The sequence below is a fragment of the Tyto alba genome, unplaced genomic scaffold (genome assembly GCF_018691265.1).
Source record: "Tyto alba isolate M040663 unplaced genomic scaffold, T.alba_DEE_v4.0 Super-Scaffold_2, whole genome shotgun sequence".
NCBI classification, from domain to species: Eukaryota; Metazoa; Chordata; class Aves; order Strigiformes; family Tytonidae; genus Tyto; species Tyto alba.
In genome coordinates this window covers 75917251-75936445 of record NW_024881282.1, presented here as the reverse complement: position 1 = coordinate 75936445, position 19195 = coordinate 75917251, and the positions used below count along the sequence as shown (strand labels likewise).

General features: G+C 35.9%; 1 protein-coding gene across 1 annotated transcript in view; it reads left to right on the top strand.

The window, feature by feature from the left end:
• Positions 1-19195, top strand: part of KMT2E (lysine methyltransferase 2E (inactive)) — a 62028-nt gene that overhangs the window by 23841 nt on the left and 18992 nt on the right. The window contains 11 exon segments of the mRNA XM_032996201.2: positions 1861-1972; positions 2315-2544; positions 4262-4342; positions 5345-5403; positions 9719-9891; positions 11155-11193; positions 12779-12991; positions 14374-14504; positions 15586-15703; positions 15874-15983; positions 17575-17836. Of these exon segments, the coding sequence (XP_032852092.2) occupies positions 1861-1972; positions 2315-2544; positions 4262-4342; positions 5345-5403; positions 9719-9891; positions 11155-11193; positions 12779-12991; positions 14374-14504; positions 15586-15703; positions 15874-15983; positions 17575-17836 (1528 nt within the window).

Genomic DNA, 19195 nt, shown 5'->3' with positions numbered 1-19195 from the left:
TGTTGAAGAATAACAGTAAAAGCAATACAGTGGTCAAGGCCCTCTTGAACCAGAGAAAGGTAAGCTAGTTTCTGTCCTGGCCACGAGAGATGGATAGTCAGTGCCTCAGTGGCATTTTAATTGGCTGGATGGTCAGAAGGATTAACTGGATGACATTAATGGTGTTTGATTACTGCATAGATGCATTATGTCAGTAAATAGGTAAAGGCAAATTTGTTGGAAAGGCGTAACTTTTCCAACTTTTGTCTGCTGGGGGGGGGTTGTTGTTTTTTTTGTCATGGGTTTGATGAACTTGGCAAATTCTGAGCAACTTTTAGAAGATAATTCCAACAAACTCTGAATAAAATATTTTCAAGTTGAGAAGTAGTGTGAGAGAGTGAATGAGGATTTTTCTGGGTTTATGAGGTAATGAAGGGCAAATGTTGTCAGAGATGGGTTTTGTCTCATGCTAGTCGGAAGTTGTATTTCTAATGTTAGTACTTCCAGTGATTTGTGCTCTCACGTTTGCTCACTATCTTAAAAAAAGTGTCTGGTGACTTAGACATTGATGTTTTTCCTTTGGACTCTAGAAACTAAATTCTTCACCCAGTAGCTTTTTAAACTAGTGTTTCTTTTCAAACAGTTTTATCATGTAGTAACCTCACATTGGGAAAAGGTAGTAAGAAGAAATGGGCCATCAAAAATCTTAGCAGGACACTTTCAAGTAGACATGGAAATACTGTATGTTGTTTTCAGAAAGCCAATGATCAATTATATTATTATATAAAATGTTAACAACAACAAATGTAAGTTGCTGGTGTCCTTTTGAATCAAGCTAGTATTGCTTCATGGCATAACAAAAATGGCTCTAGTTAATATTTTAATGTCTAAGAAAAAGTACTGTTATCTATCTTAAGATTCAGAAATACTAACTTTATTTAAAAAATCAGTGCAAGGAATTAAGATACTTGTGATGGGAAGTAGACTTCACACATAATAAAACTAAAATAAGAAAAGTGAGCCAGGCTTGATTTGTGATGGGAGTCAAAAGCCAGTTCTGGTTTAGATACTGATATTTTGCCCTGCCATTCAATGATCTTCCTGTTTTAATATTCCTTTGTCTTTCTTGTTTTTCATGCTGTGGTTTAGGGCATATAAACCATAGCTTGTATAGTAAAGAATTCATCGACTTTCACTACAAAACCTTCTCTTGCAAATTTCTATCTTTTTCCTTTCTATTTAAATATAAATCAGTAAGCTGTCTTTTTAGATACCTGTTTCCCTACTTAGGAGTTCTGTTTGCAGAAACAGTACTCTGCTGCCTTGAGTACTGGCTCGCACGGCTGGCTGCGGGCGGTGCGCTAATGCTACCACTAGATGTCTTTGCAGAATTGAGTAGGATTGCTGGTAGTGCAGGGCTGTATCAGTTTGCAGGTCCGTGAATTACTGCTTTTATCTTTTCTCATAATTAAACTGAAGTCCTTTTTGCAGCTTTGTTACAACTCTGTAGACTTGGGCATGCAGGCTGATGGCTCCCTGACAAAGTGTGTAACACGCCTTTCTGTCCCAGATTTGCAGCTTATGTCAAAAGAATCAGAATGCAATTTTTTTTTTGAGAAAAATTTTCTAACTCTACAGCAGAAGTTCTCTGCCACTCTGGAAGCTTCATTTCAAATGAAAAGGGAGGGTTGGGTTTCCTTTTTTATTTTGGAGGGGAAGGGCAGGGGTGTGTGTGCTTGTTTCCCCTCCCCCTTCCCCATATGCTTCTTTAAACAGGATCAACAGGCAGTTAATTAGAAGTTGTGCAACAAGTACCTGTAGTTTATTAATATAAATTACATATTAATTGCATTTATTATTCCTTTGTCTTTTGCCTTGCAGACCAGAATCTGTAGAAGCTAGCCCTGTGGTAGTTGAAAAATCGAACAGTTATCCGCACCAGTTGTATACCAGCAGCTCGCATTCACACAGTTACATTGGTTTGCCCTATGCAGTAAGTTTCATGCTAAATATTCTGTATAAAATAGATGATGTAAAATCTGCTGTTCCTAACTGGAAAAAGCTCTGTTTCGTGTTCACATTTTTGTATCTTATTGGGAGTTGGGTAAGTTGACTAAAGATGGTTGATTAGAAGCAGAATATACAACCTAGTGCACTTACATGTGGAACATAGTTGAGAAGGTAGAAAACAAGAATGGTCAATGACAGAAACAAAATTTTAAACTATTACTAAAATATAAGTAGTCTCTGAAGTTCTTTACAAAGTGAATTCTTACACTTTGGCTTAAATATAACCATCATAAGATCAATAACTTATCTTTCAACGAAAATCTAGGACCATAACTATGGTGCTCGGCCTCCTCCAACGCCTCCAGCTTCTCCTCCTCCATCAGTGCTTATAAGCAAGAATGAAGTAGGCATATTTACCACTCCCAACTTTGATGAAACCTCCAGTGCTACTACCATCAGTACGTCAGAGGATGGAAGCTATGGAACTGATATTACCAGATGCATTTGTGGCTTTACACATGATGATGGATATATGATCTGTTGTGACAAATGCAGGTAATAAATATTAATTTAATTTAAAAGGTAAAAATTATTTAAAACTTCAGGCAGCACTGAAAGTAAGTGTAATTAAGTGGTGTTTTAATTATGTTGAGTCATAGGAAATTCCCTTCTATCAAAACAATGTTTGAAGGTTGTATGGCTTTCTAACAGGCAAGGTAGTTGGTTAAGGCCAATGAGTATTGTATACTTTATTCCAGTTGTTCATGCTTTTACTTGCGCCTTTCTGCTTAATAAGGGAATATATTTTTCTCCTCTAGAAAGGATATCTCTTTGGTATTTTGTCTAGGTTATTTTTTAGCATGGTGAAATAAAGAACTGTGGATTTGGTTCTTAATCTGTGTGTACTGAGTAATAAAGCATCTTGGTAGATTATGTATATTTAAATTAAGTAACCTGTAGGATACAGAATAATCTGAAAGAAACTTCTCAAATACTGGTTTCTCAGTGCATGATCTTTCTGATAAGAACTCCATTTTCAAAGGACATAGTTTTAAGAATTCTAGTAACTATGAAAACACTAACCTAGATTCTTAATGGAGAATCTGAAGTTAAATGTTTAAGCTTCTGTGTTCATGCTTAAGCACCTACTTATCATAGTAAAATAAGCAGGTGCTATTAAATAGTTGAACTTGGGAAAATGAGCTTAGAAACTTTTAGAGCTGATCTACTTAACAGGAGAAGACAATTCTCATGCTTCTGGACTTACCCAGTATTAGCCTGTATTTTTATATTCAGTATGCTTAATGAATGCTGCTGTATTTTAGGTTGTTGCATATTTCTAAAATGATGGCTACAGCTAATTAAAACATTAATTTGAGATCTGTCTGCTTATGTAACAAGCTTGCTATTCATTTTTTTATGGTCCTTGATTCTTACAACCTTTTCACTTATTTTGAAATGTATTTAGTTGTTCTTTCAGCAGTGGAGCTGTAGGCAGTTACCAGTTAGGTAGAGCCTGCTTCTTTTGAAGAAGAGATTCTCTCTGAGGAGTTGGAGAGAGTTGTGATAAGTTCGCAAGTGGGAAGATAACAACGGTTTTTGTGTCCCAGTTCCTTCTAGCAGTGTGGGGATGAGCATAAACTACTGTCCTAGGTTAGCCTTCGGTCTACCAAGCAGCCTCTCTTCCCTGTCTGTGGAAAGCAGTTGAAGCTCTTCCTATGCTGCACCATAGTGCTACCAGTCATGCAGGGGATGTATATAAAAACAAGTGTTTATAAGTTCTATTAAAATACATAAGTAAATAAACCGATATATTTGTATATATATTTTTATAGAGAAAAATAAAAATAATAAGTAGATCTATAGAAGGAAATGGAATCCTTTTGTTTAAAAATAAAACTCCTGATACTATGCAAAGTATAAGCCTTGTTGCTGAGGGTATATGTGTCTATCTTGTTCTCTATTGTGATAATTTACCATTTTTTATTTCCAGTGTTAGAGAAAAATTTCCAAGAGGAAAAATGAGTCTAAAGAAGCAGAGAGACACCAGGAGACAGCCCCAAGACTGGAATTACAGTGATCAGTGGAATAGAAAATCAGCTAGCAGAGTGGTGGCGAAGACAGTGAATGAGATGTAGTTTTAGACAGTATTCAATCACAGTAAAGATCATGATGAAAAAAAGAATGGCTCTCCCTGTATACATTATGCACACAATTTAAAAAATTGTACTGAAAATTAAAAGGTGGTTTTTGTTCTTTTTTTCTTTTGAAGCGTCTGGCAGCACATCGACTGCATGGGGATTGACAGGCAGCATATTCCTGACATATATCTGTGTGAACGTTGTCAACCAAGGTGAGTAATTTGCTTTGAACTCAAAATAACTAGTATGAGTAGAGAATATAAAGAGGTAGCACTGGAACAACCAACAGATAAAACACAGACCATGTAGCATAATTCTGACAATTCTAGATAAAGGTGCTACTTTTCTGATGCAGATGATCTTACCAGTCTCCATTCACAGTAATCATTGTTTCACCACACTAGGTAAACCCTTGAAACACTTACAAAATAGCAGTGGTTCCTGAGTCCTTTCTCAGGCTGACCAATACGTAGACAATCCATTCGGTATTTCATTTCATGACTATCAGATGTTGAGAACCCTTAACAGCAGTGTGTTCAGGTCAGACGCCCCACCAGTATTTCTCAGTCTTTTGCTTTTATGGTCCCATTCCAGTATGTTACAGTGGTCATTTGGAGGATGTATTGCTCTGGAATGAATATTTTTTTTATGCCCCCCATCAAACTTGAAGTCATGACATGACAAGGAGGGCATTTTGTTCTGACTGTAGATTATACCTAACTCTCATCACAGTTGTTCTCTGTAGAGTATAAAATACTACCTATTACATTGCAGATTGTTATTAAAAGACATAAGTGTTCAGAACATGTAAATTACCAATAAATGATTCTTTTATTTCTGAGAAGTAGTTTAGACCTTGTTGTCGCAGAGTATTTGGTTTGTAGTATATTTGATGATTGTTTTGAAGATTCTGCAGGAAAATGGTTTAATGCCTGCTTATCTGTAAACCATAGCCCAACTGTCAGTATTTCTTCTAAGCTATCAAGTTTTGTTATGTTTTCAAGTGAATTAGATACTTACATGTGCTTTACGTTACAATGGAATAGAGCAGAGCGCAACGGATGTTTTTCTAAGTATGCAAGCTTTCAGCTAGTCTACTGTTCATTCTGTAGTAATCAATGGAGAATGCTAACTGTGAAAAGGTCTGTTTTAATACATAAATGTATTGATGCATAAGTGTGAAGAATGGAATAAAATTTACTTTTTAATTTCAGGAGTTTAGATAAAGAAAGGGCAGTGCTGTTGCAACGAAGGAAAAGGGAAAATATGTCAGGTGAGTAAATCTTAAAATATTTTTCCTTAGTAAAGGTTGTAAAATAAGTATATATCAGCTGTATAGACTTAAGAGTGTATACACAGTTTCTGCAATTCGGATAGCCTTCAGCATATAAGGTTTGGTAAATCAATGCCTTGTACTTGACTTTATCATTACTAAGATAACATTATATCAGAATTGTTACAGTTCCATGTGTTTTATTAAAGGTTTTCACTACTGCCTTTTTTCTTAATGTTGTGGAGTAATTGAATCTATTTGAATGTTGTTAAAGTTTCATAATAATGAATGTTGCTTATGTAGTAACTAGACTACTTCAAGCTACTGAAGATCAGGTGGAAAAGGTTCAGGTTTCTTCTTCTGTGATGAGAGGGTTACTGGAAAAAATCACAGTTCCATCATTTTTTCCTTCATAGTATAGATTACTCATGTCTTCATACTAATCTCTTAAAACTATTCCGTTCCAGGTGATATTCCTGTCTCTAAGAATTACATAATTGAGATTTAAAACCATCTAGTGTGGTTTTGAGAGGGAACCTTAATTCTGATTTGCTCACTGTAGATTTGGGTGTGTGTATTATTACAGGTTTGGGGTTTGTTTTGACAATGAGAAAAATTACTCAGCTAATACAATTATGTGGTGGTTTGGGGTTTTTTTTTGGCGTTTGATAACTAAATGAAGCTTGTAGTGCAAGTACATATTTGAGTTTCCATGTTTTTTGAAATTAGATCTCCTACTGCTTACAGAATTTCAAAACTCAGCCAGCCTAACGTCAGGAGTTCTGTCTAGCCATTACCAAAATGTGTTTTAGGTTTCTTGATTGACAGGTGATACTTTCAAGCTGTGTATAAAAGTTGTAATTTGGGAGGAAGTCATCCCCCTAAACTTAACATGCTTTACTTTCAAATCATGTCTCTGAAGTATGGGGGTATGTGCAAGTAAGTGTACGTGTTAAGATTTCTTTTAAAAATACCATGTAGATAAGGTCCTGCTGTCTATTTCATATGCCTTCAGAAAATTCTGAAGTGTGTGGTGTAGCCTAGAAGTGGGTGGCTTAATAGTGTTTCTTGGTGCAGTTGACACTTTCTGCTGTCCAGTACTAAGCTGCTTTAAGTCCCTGAAAGGCATTAACGACTTATTTAGAAAACCACAATCATTTTTTGTTTTGTCTGGTTTAATTTTAACAAAACCAGACTTAATTTATATAGTTTTGGTTGATCTGTTAGAATTTTTTTACATAATTTAGAATCAGCAAAAAATATTTTTTTTAAAAGAATGGAACAAGTGTGTTTATAATTCATTTGGAGTTAATGAGATCATTAAGTGGTATGATGATATTGTGAAGATGAACTCGAATTTACATAAAGGATAGGGGAAGTTGACAGTCTGAGCTATTTAAGTCACCACTGAGGATTTGTAGCTACACTATCCAACCATTTACTATAAACTTAAGGGAACAGAGAGGGTCAGAATCTTATCGGGAGCTGAAGAGATTTTACCTTTGAAGTTAGTGTTCAGCCCTCCCTAATCCTGATGATCAATCTTTTAAATCTGTTCTATGCATTCTGTAGGAAAAGAGGTACTAAATGGTAAATCTTAAGTATCAAAACAGAGTAAAAAAGAAGATAAATTGCAATCCTGTTTAGTCTAAGTTGAAGTGCAGTATTATTTACTGCAGTTTATAATGCATAACTTGAAATTAACATATGTTTGCATCTCTAGATAATACTTATTTAGCCAATACATCTGCTTGGCTAAATGCACTTTTTGTATGTTAACTGATACTACACAATTCAATTGGTCTTGAAGTAATTCTGAGTATGAACTGTCTGTCGTGAAACGTTAGTAAAAATAGCCAATTTTCATAGATGATTCCACATAGGAAAAGAAAAAGTGGCATCAAGTTGAACGTATCTATTCAATGTCTTTAAGTATTAAACAGCAGCAGAATGTTACTTGTAACTTAATTAGTAATATGTTACAGGTGTTTGATTAAAGGTAAGATGGCATTATTTGGATGTTCTCTGAGTAAGTACATATATATAGGGCTTTTCATTTAGATACAAGAATACAGTATAATGGTTTTTATTGTAAAGATTTCTAAAGAGTTGTTGTTTTAGCTGTGTTGAATCCAAAGCTAAATAGTGGGAAGTGAGTAGTAGATCAGTCAGTTTGCCTCAAGAAAAGAGCTTCTAAGTGAATGTTTCACATGGCAAGAGACACAATTCATTCCACAATTTGGCGAGAGCCCTAAACTTCTATGTGTAACCACATCACCTTATTCCTGGCAACATTTATAGCCCATTGTGCTGAGGCCTGTGGCTTTACGTGGTGATGTCGGTTTTGTTCTGGTATAAAAGTGCAATTCTGATGCGGCTTACTGTGCACTGGGTTGCTTGCTGTGGTTCAGCGGAGTGAACACCTTTGTTAAGCCCCTACTCAATTGTATCGTGAACACTTTGGGATTTTTTTGTTGTTTTTTTGTTGTTGTGGGGGTGTGTGTGTGGTTTGGGGGGGAGGTTTTTTAGAGATACTATATCTAGATGTGTAACTTGTTAAAGGATGTTGCTTCAAGCTGTCTGGTCTTTAGATTGGTGTGGGTGAAATAAGTTGCTGCTTATGAGGAAATGAGTCTGGGCCCATCACTTCTTGTGAAATTTGAAGAGTTTGCATCCTGCCTTCCAAGATGCAAGATCTTTCCTTAGCGTGCTTTACTAAGGCTCTTCAAAGTGAAAGCAGGTTATGTAGGTTAGGAAGGAGTGTCTCAAAACAACTTTGTGTAATTATATGTTCAGTTGAGGTAATTATTCTTTACAGTAAGTTAGGACATAGTATAGACAACAATATTGAAATGTTGCTTCCCTAAGACAATGTTGGGGGGGTTGGGTGGGGAGAGGTGTTGGGCTGTGACATATTATTCTGTAGGAATACACTAGTGTATGGACTACAAACACTGACTGTTTCAAGAGGGCCTTGAGTTTTCATTTCTCAGTCATCTTCTCAAAGAATGAATAGCAGAATAACCAACCTTTCTTCTTTCTATGTGTTTTTTTTTTTTTTATGCTAGGTAAGCAAATAGTCTCAGCAGATGTAAACAAATTCAGAAAACATCATAAGTTCCTAATCCATAAAGTATAATTATGCGCCTAATAAATTGTTCAAAAGAACAACCAAGATGGTAACATTGGATTGCTTACTATGCGCAGAAGAATCCTGTTAAGGAATGTTGTGAGCAGGAAAAATCCAGAGTAACCAGTAGCTGGAGTTCTTTATTTAGTAAAGAAGGTTTCAAGAATTAGGACTGTTGAGTGCAGTGATTAAGGCAATGTCCTTCTGAGCTCAGAAGGAATGTCTTCTTTGCTCTCACTATGTACTTGTAAAGCTTGCTTCTATGCAGTTCCAGAAAAAGTCTTGCTTAGTTTGAAGTATGTTTACTGAAGGCAGAATATTACGAGAAGCTGCTAAAATCTGAGAAATCTGTACTGAGCATGTGTGAACAGCAGTCTTCTATCTGTGTGCACCATCTCTTTTCCAGTCCTCCCCATACTTCACAGCTTTTCATCTTGACAGAACTAGGGTAATCCTGTTTCAGGTCAGGAAATGTATTTGACATAAATGCTGATATATGCTAAATTTCGGGCTTTGGCTTTTAGGTCTGTGGGTGCACAGCTCAGAGAAAAAGTATCTGTCAGTTTGTGTATGATCTTGTTTTAATAAGTAAAAAAGACTTCCCTTTTCTCTTCCTGGAGTAGCAGAATGTTATCGTTGGGGGATCTTGAGGAGAGAAGGCTTTTGGCTACATTGACGTATTTACCCTGAAAAAGGCACTTGACACTGCAAATTGCAGCTGAAATAGTTGATTACGATTTACACATGACTGATTAATAGGGCTTCAAGAAATGCTGGTCAGTCATTCATTTTAATCCCCTCTAGAATACAGTCCTCTGAGAGAATCCTAAAGCCATATTACAAATAAAAGCTATATATAAGTGAATCAATTAACAGTACATCTTTTAACCATTTTCTGTTGTGATTCTAATTTTGCTTATAATGGAATATGATAATATAATTCTATTCAAGGAATGGAATTAATCTGCTATCTTTTTCTTACCTGGCATTACAAGCATCTCTTAATTACCAGCTTCTTACTGGTCATTCATTTTAATGCTGTTGCAACCATTAGTGACTTTTGCATGCAAGTGCTTGAAGCATTTGTCAGTATGCATTTTTGTTTTTTAAAAGCAGGTGTAGAGTAACTAGTGAATGTTCTTTCTACAGTATTTGGTTGTTTACAGATTGTTCTTTGTTTTAAAGATGGGGATACCAGTGCAACGGAGAGTGGTGATGAGGTTCCTGTGGAACTGTATACTGCTTTTCAACATACACCAACTACAATTACTTTAACTGCTACAAGAGTTACAAAAGTCAATGATAAGAAAAGGAAAAAAAGTGGAGAGAAAGAACAGAACATAGCAAAATGTAAAAAAGTAAGTGAATGTAATTTCTTTTCATTAAATCTGTTATAAATTACAGATATGTGATATCTCTTACCAAGAGACATGTGTTTTAAAAATCAGGCTGTTGTGTTATTAATAATATTTTATTACCCAGGTTTAGCTTGAAATGTAATACTCTGCAGTAAATGATACAGTCTTCCCTGCCTAATTCTCCCCCTCCCCCCTGCCCTTAATTCAAGTTAATATGTACTAGCCATGAAAGTTCAGTTTTATCATTGAAGCTGAATAGTGTTTATTGGATCACTTGATATAGTTAGAGATGGGGCGGAACAAGCTTTGGATACCCAGGGAAGAATTCTGTGTTTGAAAGTCTTTAGTTGTGGTTGTGTTATGTTTAGAAATGTTTGCTGCTGTTTGTTCTGATGTGACTTCATGTCCATTTATTTGAATTGAAATTGTGTGGAAGAGTGCTGTCAAAGTTAGCTACTAAATGACTTTAGTAAACAGGATACTGACATTAAACTGTTCAGCTATGAGTGTAAGCAGTGTCTGTGAAGACAAATATATAATACATGTGAAGTAGTAAAGTACATGGAATTTCCTAAACTAAGGAATTCCTTTTTGCAATTTAGTTTCACTGGCTTGGATGAAAATTTTGTCCTTTAAAACTTGCAAGTCAAAATTAGTTACTGCTATCTCTTTGGAAATCTGGAATAAAAAGTTTCCTTTTGAATTAATGGTTCTGAATAGAAGTTTACCATCACATACTCTCCTGTTACTTCCCAACATTGTGTGAGATGATTTAAAGAATGAGATTCTGTTGTAGAATGACAAACTTATTCCAAAAGTTAACATTATAGGACATCACTGATACCTACTTCCTCTTCCCCTCTTTCCACAAATAGTTCAGTGAGGGATGTGGGCAATTCACAGGTTTACCTGATAAGTATGGGGTGTTCTGTATGTAACATTTCAGTTACTTTGCCTTGAATTCTGAAATTTTAGAGAGTCGTGTTGTAATATGGGAGAAAGGTAGGGGTACCTGGACTATTAGTTCTGACATAGAGTATGTACTTAGCTTGGAGTGCTGAACTGCTTTCTAAAACACATTTTGTGAGATACAGCCTGTTGCCTTCCTGAGATTTCAGGGTTGTTTATTCTGTTGTCATTGTCTTGCATGTTTTATTGAGAATGGTCCACACTGAAAAGCTGTCAATTCGTTAATAGATTTTGAATTCCTTAAGAGATTTTTGTATTTCCTCCAGAGAATAAAAATACCTAATTTTGTTTCAGGCGTTTCGAGAAGGATCCAGGAAATCTTCACGAGTAAAGGTAATGTGATTTTGTTTGGGTTTTGTTTTAAACTTTAATTGTACATTACTTAAAAAAATCTGAAACATCAAGAGTGCAATTGGGGCTATACATTGAGCACTGAAATACTCTTGATAACTAATGTACTACATAAGCAATCATAGTAATTTTAAATTAAAGTATGACCACTACATCTATGTCTTGTGAAGTTAACTGAAGTAGTATAGTGTAAATTTTTATTCTGCGAATGCTTGGTTTTCAAGAGCCAGTGGAAGAATTAGGGCTTGTTTGTGCTATGCAGTGGAGTAAAGTTGAGTGCACACCTCACTTGAACTTAGTAGCTCCAGCTTTTCATAGCTCTAAGCAGCAAAAGAATAAAATGACTATATTGCATTTGAAAGCTGAACTAGCTGTTCTGCTCTGTCATAACTCCATGTATTTATCTGGTGGGACTCTAGTGCTGGCATAGCTTAAGGAATTGTGTTGGGATATATGCTTTGTAAGATTTAAGTGTTATAGCAGTCTTTAAATTTTCTGAGAGATGAAAAATATGAATGGTGTGAAAAGTAGGTATTTCCCATAGTTTATTCATCCTTGGGATATATAAAAACAAGTGGGACCAATTTACACTTGAAATATGGAAGATGTGACTTGTGAGTAGTGAAGACAGAATTGGAGAAGAAAATCTCTATTTCATGCTTTTTGAATATGGTGTTTGTAAGGTTCCATTGTGTTTTTTGATAGTTTTCTTAGCATCACACGTTCTTTTAATGCTGTTTGTGTGTATGGTTCTCTTGATGCACAAAAGAAATGTCAACAGGTAAATTGAATTGCTGAACTACTTGCTGTTTATTAATGTTTAATAGTGTCTCTGCTCAGGTGGATAGAAAAGGGAGCGTTGGTTGGCTGCTGCTGTCCATAAGGAGCATTGGTTGGCTGCAGCCTGGCTGCTGCTTGTGAGGTCTGGAGGTACAATGGCACTTTCTTTAAAAGTGAAAGGATCTGAAGCACGACAGAAGAAAATTGTTTAGTGAAGAGCAGATAAGGGGATAAAAATGATCTGTGCAAAGCCTGTAACGTTAGTCACAACGTTAATGTAGTAGGTGTAGGATTAGTGAAGTTTAGTAATGTGAAGTGGAAAAAAGATGCTGCATGACCCTTGAAGTTGAAAGGGGAAAATCAAATCTGTGTATTATAGGATGGAAGCTGGAGTTCTTTATATTTGCGTATGTTCACAAAAGTTGAGTAGGCAGGGAGATCTGACTCTCCAACTCCTGCACTCATAGATTCATGATGCAGTGCAGTTGTGGGAGGAAATAATGTCACTCTCCATTCTCATCCCACTAAAAGCTAGAATCTATATTGAAGGGGGAATGTATTCCTGAACTTGGGTGTTATGAAATTCCTAAAAGGATAAATGTAATGCTGCTGAATCCAACTCAATACTTTTAGGTAATGCAGAATTTTATCCTGGACTTCCTAGAAAAATCCAAACCTTAAATCAATGGCATACCTTTGCCCTTTGTGTCGTCTCGTAGACTTATTTTGTTTATTTTGATACCGTTTTCTTACCGTGTAATACATTGTCACTTACTTTAATTTTTAGGGCTCAGCTCCAGAGATTGATCCTACTGACAGTTCAAACTTTGGATGGGAAACTAAAATCAAGGCATGGATGGATCGTTATGAAGAAGCAAATAATAACCAGTACAGTGAGGGAGTCCAGAGGGAGGCACAAAAAATAGCTCTGAGATTAGGCAATGGAAACGACAAAAAAGAAGTCAGCACCAGCAATCTGATTTTCAAACCTCCAGTAGAGGTAATGAGCTGTGTCATGTTGTGTTACTGCATGCTGCTTTTGTGTCATGACACAGATAACTTCTTTAAAAAAGCAAAACAAACAAAACCTCGAAAGGACTTCACATTCATCTTCTGTATCTTGTCTCACCAGATCTAAGCATCAGAGTTTTAACAGCTTTTTCAGAATTTGTAATGTATTTTTATACATCCTGTATCACCACTGGTTATGTTTACACTTGCATATTAGTTCTCCTAAAAATAGCTAAGGTGTCAGTCTGATCCTGAACATTGGATTGTCTTTAGACTGTCTTTTGTGGTGAACATAACATAGTAAAATTTGCTGTTTCTCTGATCTGTGAGGAGTATAATGAGTAGCTAGAGTAAATAGGAGCATTGAAGTTGGAATCTTTTTTTTTCTCCTGTGTGTATTAACATGTTAATTGTGCACATATTTCTAAAGGTATGGTAAGTGTTCTGGATGTTTATGTACACAGATAGAATAGAATTTAATTTACTAGTTCATGAAGGATGTTTCTCATGGTAGATGATATTCTGATACTGATTATTTTTTTTCTTTACTCTTGTGATCATGTCATTTCTAGTTTATGAAGAAATTGTACAATGTCATTATCTGTCCTTAACATCAGTTACGTATCAGCTTAAAATCAGAGTCATATAACAGACCTTAGCATTTTGTAGCAGAAATCTCGAGGAGTAGTTACTGTAGCAGATTAATGGAAGCATCTTTGCTTCTTTTCCTCAAAGACCATCATGGCATATGGGACACCCTCCTTAGAGGAATATCCCTGCTTACAGAGCCTTTTGCCTACATAGAGGCTACTTCCTTTTTGATTGGCGATGACAGTTATGAGAGGTGTGAGTTCACTATTTGTCAGGGTATGTATTGGTTTTTAATTAAAAGCCATCGTTCCATCTAAAGATGTGAAAATAAATTTGGAAACTCTCAGGTTTCTTTTTATTACTATTTTGTTATTTTCCTGTTCTGTTTCTTCTTGAATGAATCATGAGCGTCTTTATGTCTGCATGTTTTGTTTTGTTTGAAGGAATTGAAAGTATTATGCAAAACAATGCAGCAGTTCATTCTAGTAGTAGTGAGAGTTAAGAGCACTAACGGATATAGTACTTGAATTGTGAGAACGTGAATATGTTGGTTTTCAGCCATATACTGGAAAACTAAGGCTAAATCATTGAGTCTAAATTCATAGCTAGTTGCATTGGTAGGGGAACAGGGCAGATAGATCAAATAAGTCTGGAGGCTTAATTACAAAAAGGAGGGTGTTTTAGTTCATACAGAATTGTTCAGTAGTTGTGAAAGTATAGTCTGCTGTTTGGAGAAATGGTAGAAAATTATACTTCATAAATTAACTTATGTCTTTGTAGAGTTACGTGCAAAAAAACAAGAAAATTTTAAAAGCTGCCAAAGACTTGCCTCCTGATGCACTTATTATTGAATACAGAGGAAAGTTCATGCTGAGAGAACAGTTTGAAGCTAATGGATATTTCTTTAAAAGGTTTGTTTATTCCAAATGTTTTAATAAAGTGACTGTTAAAATGCTGTTTTGCCAAACTCTTGCCTCAAGTACAAGTGGGTCTTAGTTACTAGTAGTATGTTGCATTTTATTGTTGTCTGATTAAAAATAATTGCAGCTGGAATCTGGTCTCCCCTTTCTCTTCTGGATATCCTTACAGATCTGTTCAGGAGTTAGTTTCCTCTTTCTTTGTTCTTCCCTGGTTACAGGATTCCTGCATTCTCAGTTGGGTAGTTGTGCGCCTTAAACCAGAGATTGGCAGGTTGAACCATCCTAAAATAATTCAGAAGGTAATGGCAAAGACATTCTCTTTTGTGAGAGAAATAGATTTTAAGTCCATCAGCCCAAGAACAGAATTGAACACAGGTCAACTTGGGGCCATTTTAATGCCATAGTTCTCTAGTTGGTTAAGTTACTGCATGACTCCTTTCTTCTTCCTGTGGATCATTTCTAGTGCTGTCATTAACTGCACAGACAGACCTACTTGGGAAAACTGCAAGAGGCCTGTTGGAGGAGAGAGAACACAGAGCTTTTGCCCAGTAAAGATGGAAGCGTTCCCTGGCACTTCTAATACCAGAATTTAAAGCACATCTTGGCAAAGTATTTAGATGCCCACTTTCTTCCGGAGGGTTGGATGGTGCAGGTGTTAGACAGGGATGTGGAGGTGTTATTTTACTCTGTTTTTCAGATGATTCTATGAGGCACCTAAATTTCTACCTGGGTTTCATTTTAGGACCTGCCATAAGAAAAGTTTAAGATAGATGAAGAATCTTAACCTTGTGTCTTCCATGTCTAGTGCTTGCCCAGTTACTGTTCCTCCCTTTATATCCTATGCAGAAGAGTTACAGAGCTGTAACTCAAACTCAATATTCTGAGAATACATTTGAAGAATGTACCAGTTAGAATCATGAAGCATAAATATAAACGTGTCATTCTTGGATTAACCCACAAATTTGGTGTATCATGCCAAACATCATGTTACAAAGCTAACTAATGTGAAAAATAAGTGATACTTAGCATCTTTAAAAATGGTAAAACTCTGGTTTTCTTATATCTTTTTCAGGCCATACCCATTTGTTTTATTTTATTCCAAATTCCATGGGCTAGAAATGTGTGTTGATGCAAGGACTTTTGGAAATGAAGCTCGATTCATCAGGCGTTCATGTACACCAAACGCAGAGGTGAGCATATACATAAACTTAAATTAGGTTTTACTTACTTAAAGCCCCCTCTTCTTTGAGTTTCCCAACTGATAATTTGAGCAATCCCTACAGTTGCTATACAGGTACTTTAAAAAACCAAAAAGGTAAAAAAAAATAATTACACTATAATACTGTTCTCTTGAATATAGGTGAGGCATGTAATTGAAGATGGAACAATTCATCTTTATATTTACTCCATCCATAACATTCCAAAGGGAGCAGAGATTACTATAGCATTTGATTTTGATTATGGAAATTGGTAAGTGTTTGCACATGCTGTTCTAAGTACATCTAATGCTTTTTAAGTGATGTTGTGATTTAGAGAGGCTTTGTTTTTCTATCATTTACTTTCTTGCATGCTTTAATAACACAGGGCTCCTTAAGCACTGTATTTATGATGAATGCTGTGTGTGTATGTGGGCAGGGTTTCCTCTGTATTTTTATTACTGCATATTTGTTGGTAATTTCATCAGTGTTGCAGTTATTTACAAATACTGTGAAAGAGATATAAACTTAGGTGAACACAAATAAAGTTGTAGTAAGAAAATTTACTGTATGTAGGTATCCTGCATTGTGGGGAGAGTGGAGGGAAGAGAATCTAGAACTATTGGGTAATGTCCTTTTTATTTCAGAGTGCCTCTGCAGTATAACTTTAGGAAGACAGTGCCTGTGGAATTCAGTTATAAATAGTGTCTGTTTAATATGTGGTTAAGAATGTTCAACTACAATGAATGCTTAGTGCCTTGGGTTCTATAACCTATTACACATTTTCCTGAATATAATTGCTGCTTCATTGAATAATTGGGGAAAGCTCTAATAAGCTGTTGCTATTATCTGTACACATTGTTGTAAAGGAAACAATCAGTTAAGTTCCATTCACATATGTAGGAATTGTTATTCAAACACCTTGAAATCTAATGTCAAAATAAGGCCTTTGAGTGATACAATCTAGTAATGATTTCCCTTGGCTAGTAGGAAATGTTCTGGGGCATAGGTACATTGTGCAGGAACACCTAGACTAATGCTAACCTTGGAAACTGAAGCTTTGAAGAGCCTGTTTCTGTACATGCACTTGGTCAGGCCCAGAAGCAGTCTGTTTCACGTTTTGCTGCACCAAGGTAATACACTCTTCTGTGGATTGCTCCTGTGAGCTTGGGTGCAGTGCTGTGCAGACATGCTCTCAGTAATTCCAGACCTGAACTAGTTATGTCCCTAGAGTACTATCTGTATTAATCAACTTGGGTTCAGACTAAGCTCAGTACTTTGCACTGTTAAGTGTTATAGACATACTCCTACATTGCTCACATGGAGACAACCGGAGAGATTGCCTGGTTGATAGGTTTTTCGGGTTTTCTTATTTATCCTTTTACAAGTATGTGGTAGTTGTATTTAGCACATGCAGCTGACAGCCTGTGTAAGTTGAATGTGTTTGAATAACAGTTACTGTGTATCCAAGTGGAACTTAAAATTGTACAGAAGTGACTGGGTTCTTTCCAGTGTGCTCATTCTGTAAATTGTGTCTACTGTCTTTGCATAAAGCAATTAATCCCTGCCTTCCATGCATCTGCTAACTTCTTTAACGTGGTGGTTTTATTTTCACCCAGGATATACTCGTTTTAGATGTCTTCCATCTTTTAAGCAAATTCTGTAAACCAGTAAATGAGATTTTTGAATTATAGCAATATTGTATATCTTGCTGAAAACTTCAGTCAGCTGCTTGTAATATGGTTGGCTTGCATCATAGCAGCTGATTAGTGTGGAATGTATCAGCTTGTGTGATTTAGTATTGAAGTCTCATTGCTGTACAACCTAATCGAAATAATGCCTTCTTGCGTTTTAATTACTTTTAGTAAATACAAAGTGGATTGTGCTTGCCTCAAAGAAAATCCTGAATGTCCAGTTCTCAGACGTTCTGAGCCTACAGAAAACATCAATACTGGATATGAAACCAGAAGGAAAAAGGGGAAGAAGGAGAAAGATGTTTCAAGAGAAAAGGAGACTCAGAATCAGAATATCACATTGGACTGTGAAGGAGCAGCCACCAAAATGAAAATTGCAGATAATAAACAGAGAAAGCTCTCTCCACTTAGGCTGTCCATTTCTAATAATCAGGTATTGGCACAAAGATGATCAGAAAGAAAAACTTTCAAACACATATACTGTCCTTTTGTAGTTACTAAAGGAATTGTAACAAGTTACTGAAAAGGGATATGGATGTTTATGAAAAAGTCATGATAGATAAGCTATTTAGAATTTTTTACGCTATTTTCAGTTTTCCTTGATTGTAGAAGAGTTTGGGTTGGAAGGGACCTTTAAAGGGTCATCTAGTCCAAGTCCCCTGCAATGAGCAGGGACATCATCAACTAGATTGGGTTGCTCAGAGCCCTGTCCGACCTGAACTTGAATGTTTCCAGGGATGGAGCATCTACCACCTCTGGGCAACTTGTCCCAGTGTTTCACCACCCTCACTGTAAAAAAATCTTATACCTAGTCTGAATCTACCCTCTTTTGGTTTAAAACCATTGCCCCTGTTGCAGCAGGCCTTACTAAAAAGTTTGTTCCTAGAATGTTTGATTGTGTTTAAAAATATGTTGGTTCCCATTAAGTATCTCTCTTTTCTTTTTGGGGGTGGTGATTCTTTTTCTTATATGATGTTTTCTTACGGTAATTTAGGAGCAGAGAGAAAGGAGTTATTCTGGGAGGGAGCCATTTCCAAGTTGTTAATCTTTTAACATCACTTAAGAGTAAAGGAAATAAGGTTAAAATGAGCATATTGGCCCTTAGTTTTCATAAGATGATGAAATTGTTCTGGGGTTTTAGTAGCTAAATAGCTTTAAAATGCTTGGAAGTCCAGAAGGCATGGCAGTGTACTGTCACAAATTATGATCCCTAGAGGCAACATTTAAACTTTCTCATCTTAAGTGCTCTTATGGTTTTTTTGTTTATGTTTTAAAAAGTGATAACTGGTATGTGGAACCTTCTCCTGAGTTGTCATGTAATATACTGTGATTATGTAGAATAGTCACAGGAGAACTCATTGTTTTTCAAAACTGAACTTAAAACAGTAGGAATTGAGAAGAATAAAGCTGTTAAAATACGTATCTAAACATAGACGCCAGTCAGTTAATAGCTTTTTTCCTGGGGTGAGATATATAATGCTAAGGTAAAGAAATTGTATAGGAAAACGTAAATGTAATTTTAAGACAAATGATAAAAAACTGTATAGTCCTGTCTGTGAAAGTGAAATTGCATATAGGACTAGTGAACATTTAACCGTCTTCAAAGTTTTTTTTTTCCAAAACGGAAAACTGTTATTAGTTAGCTAACTCTTGTGTTTCCTTATGGTATGACACTGTCATTCGATTCTGTAGTGAGAGTTTAAATGGAAAATGTTACTTTAGTAGAATATACTTCTGAGAAGAACCACTGTGTAATTGTCTGTAAACATCTCTTTTGACACTGTTTCACGGA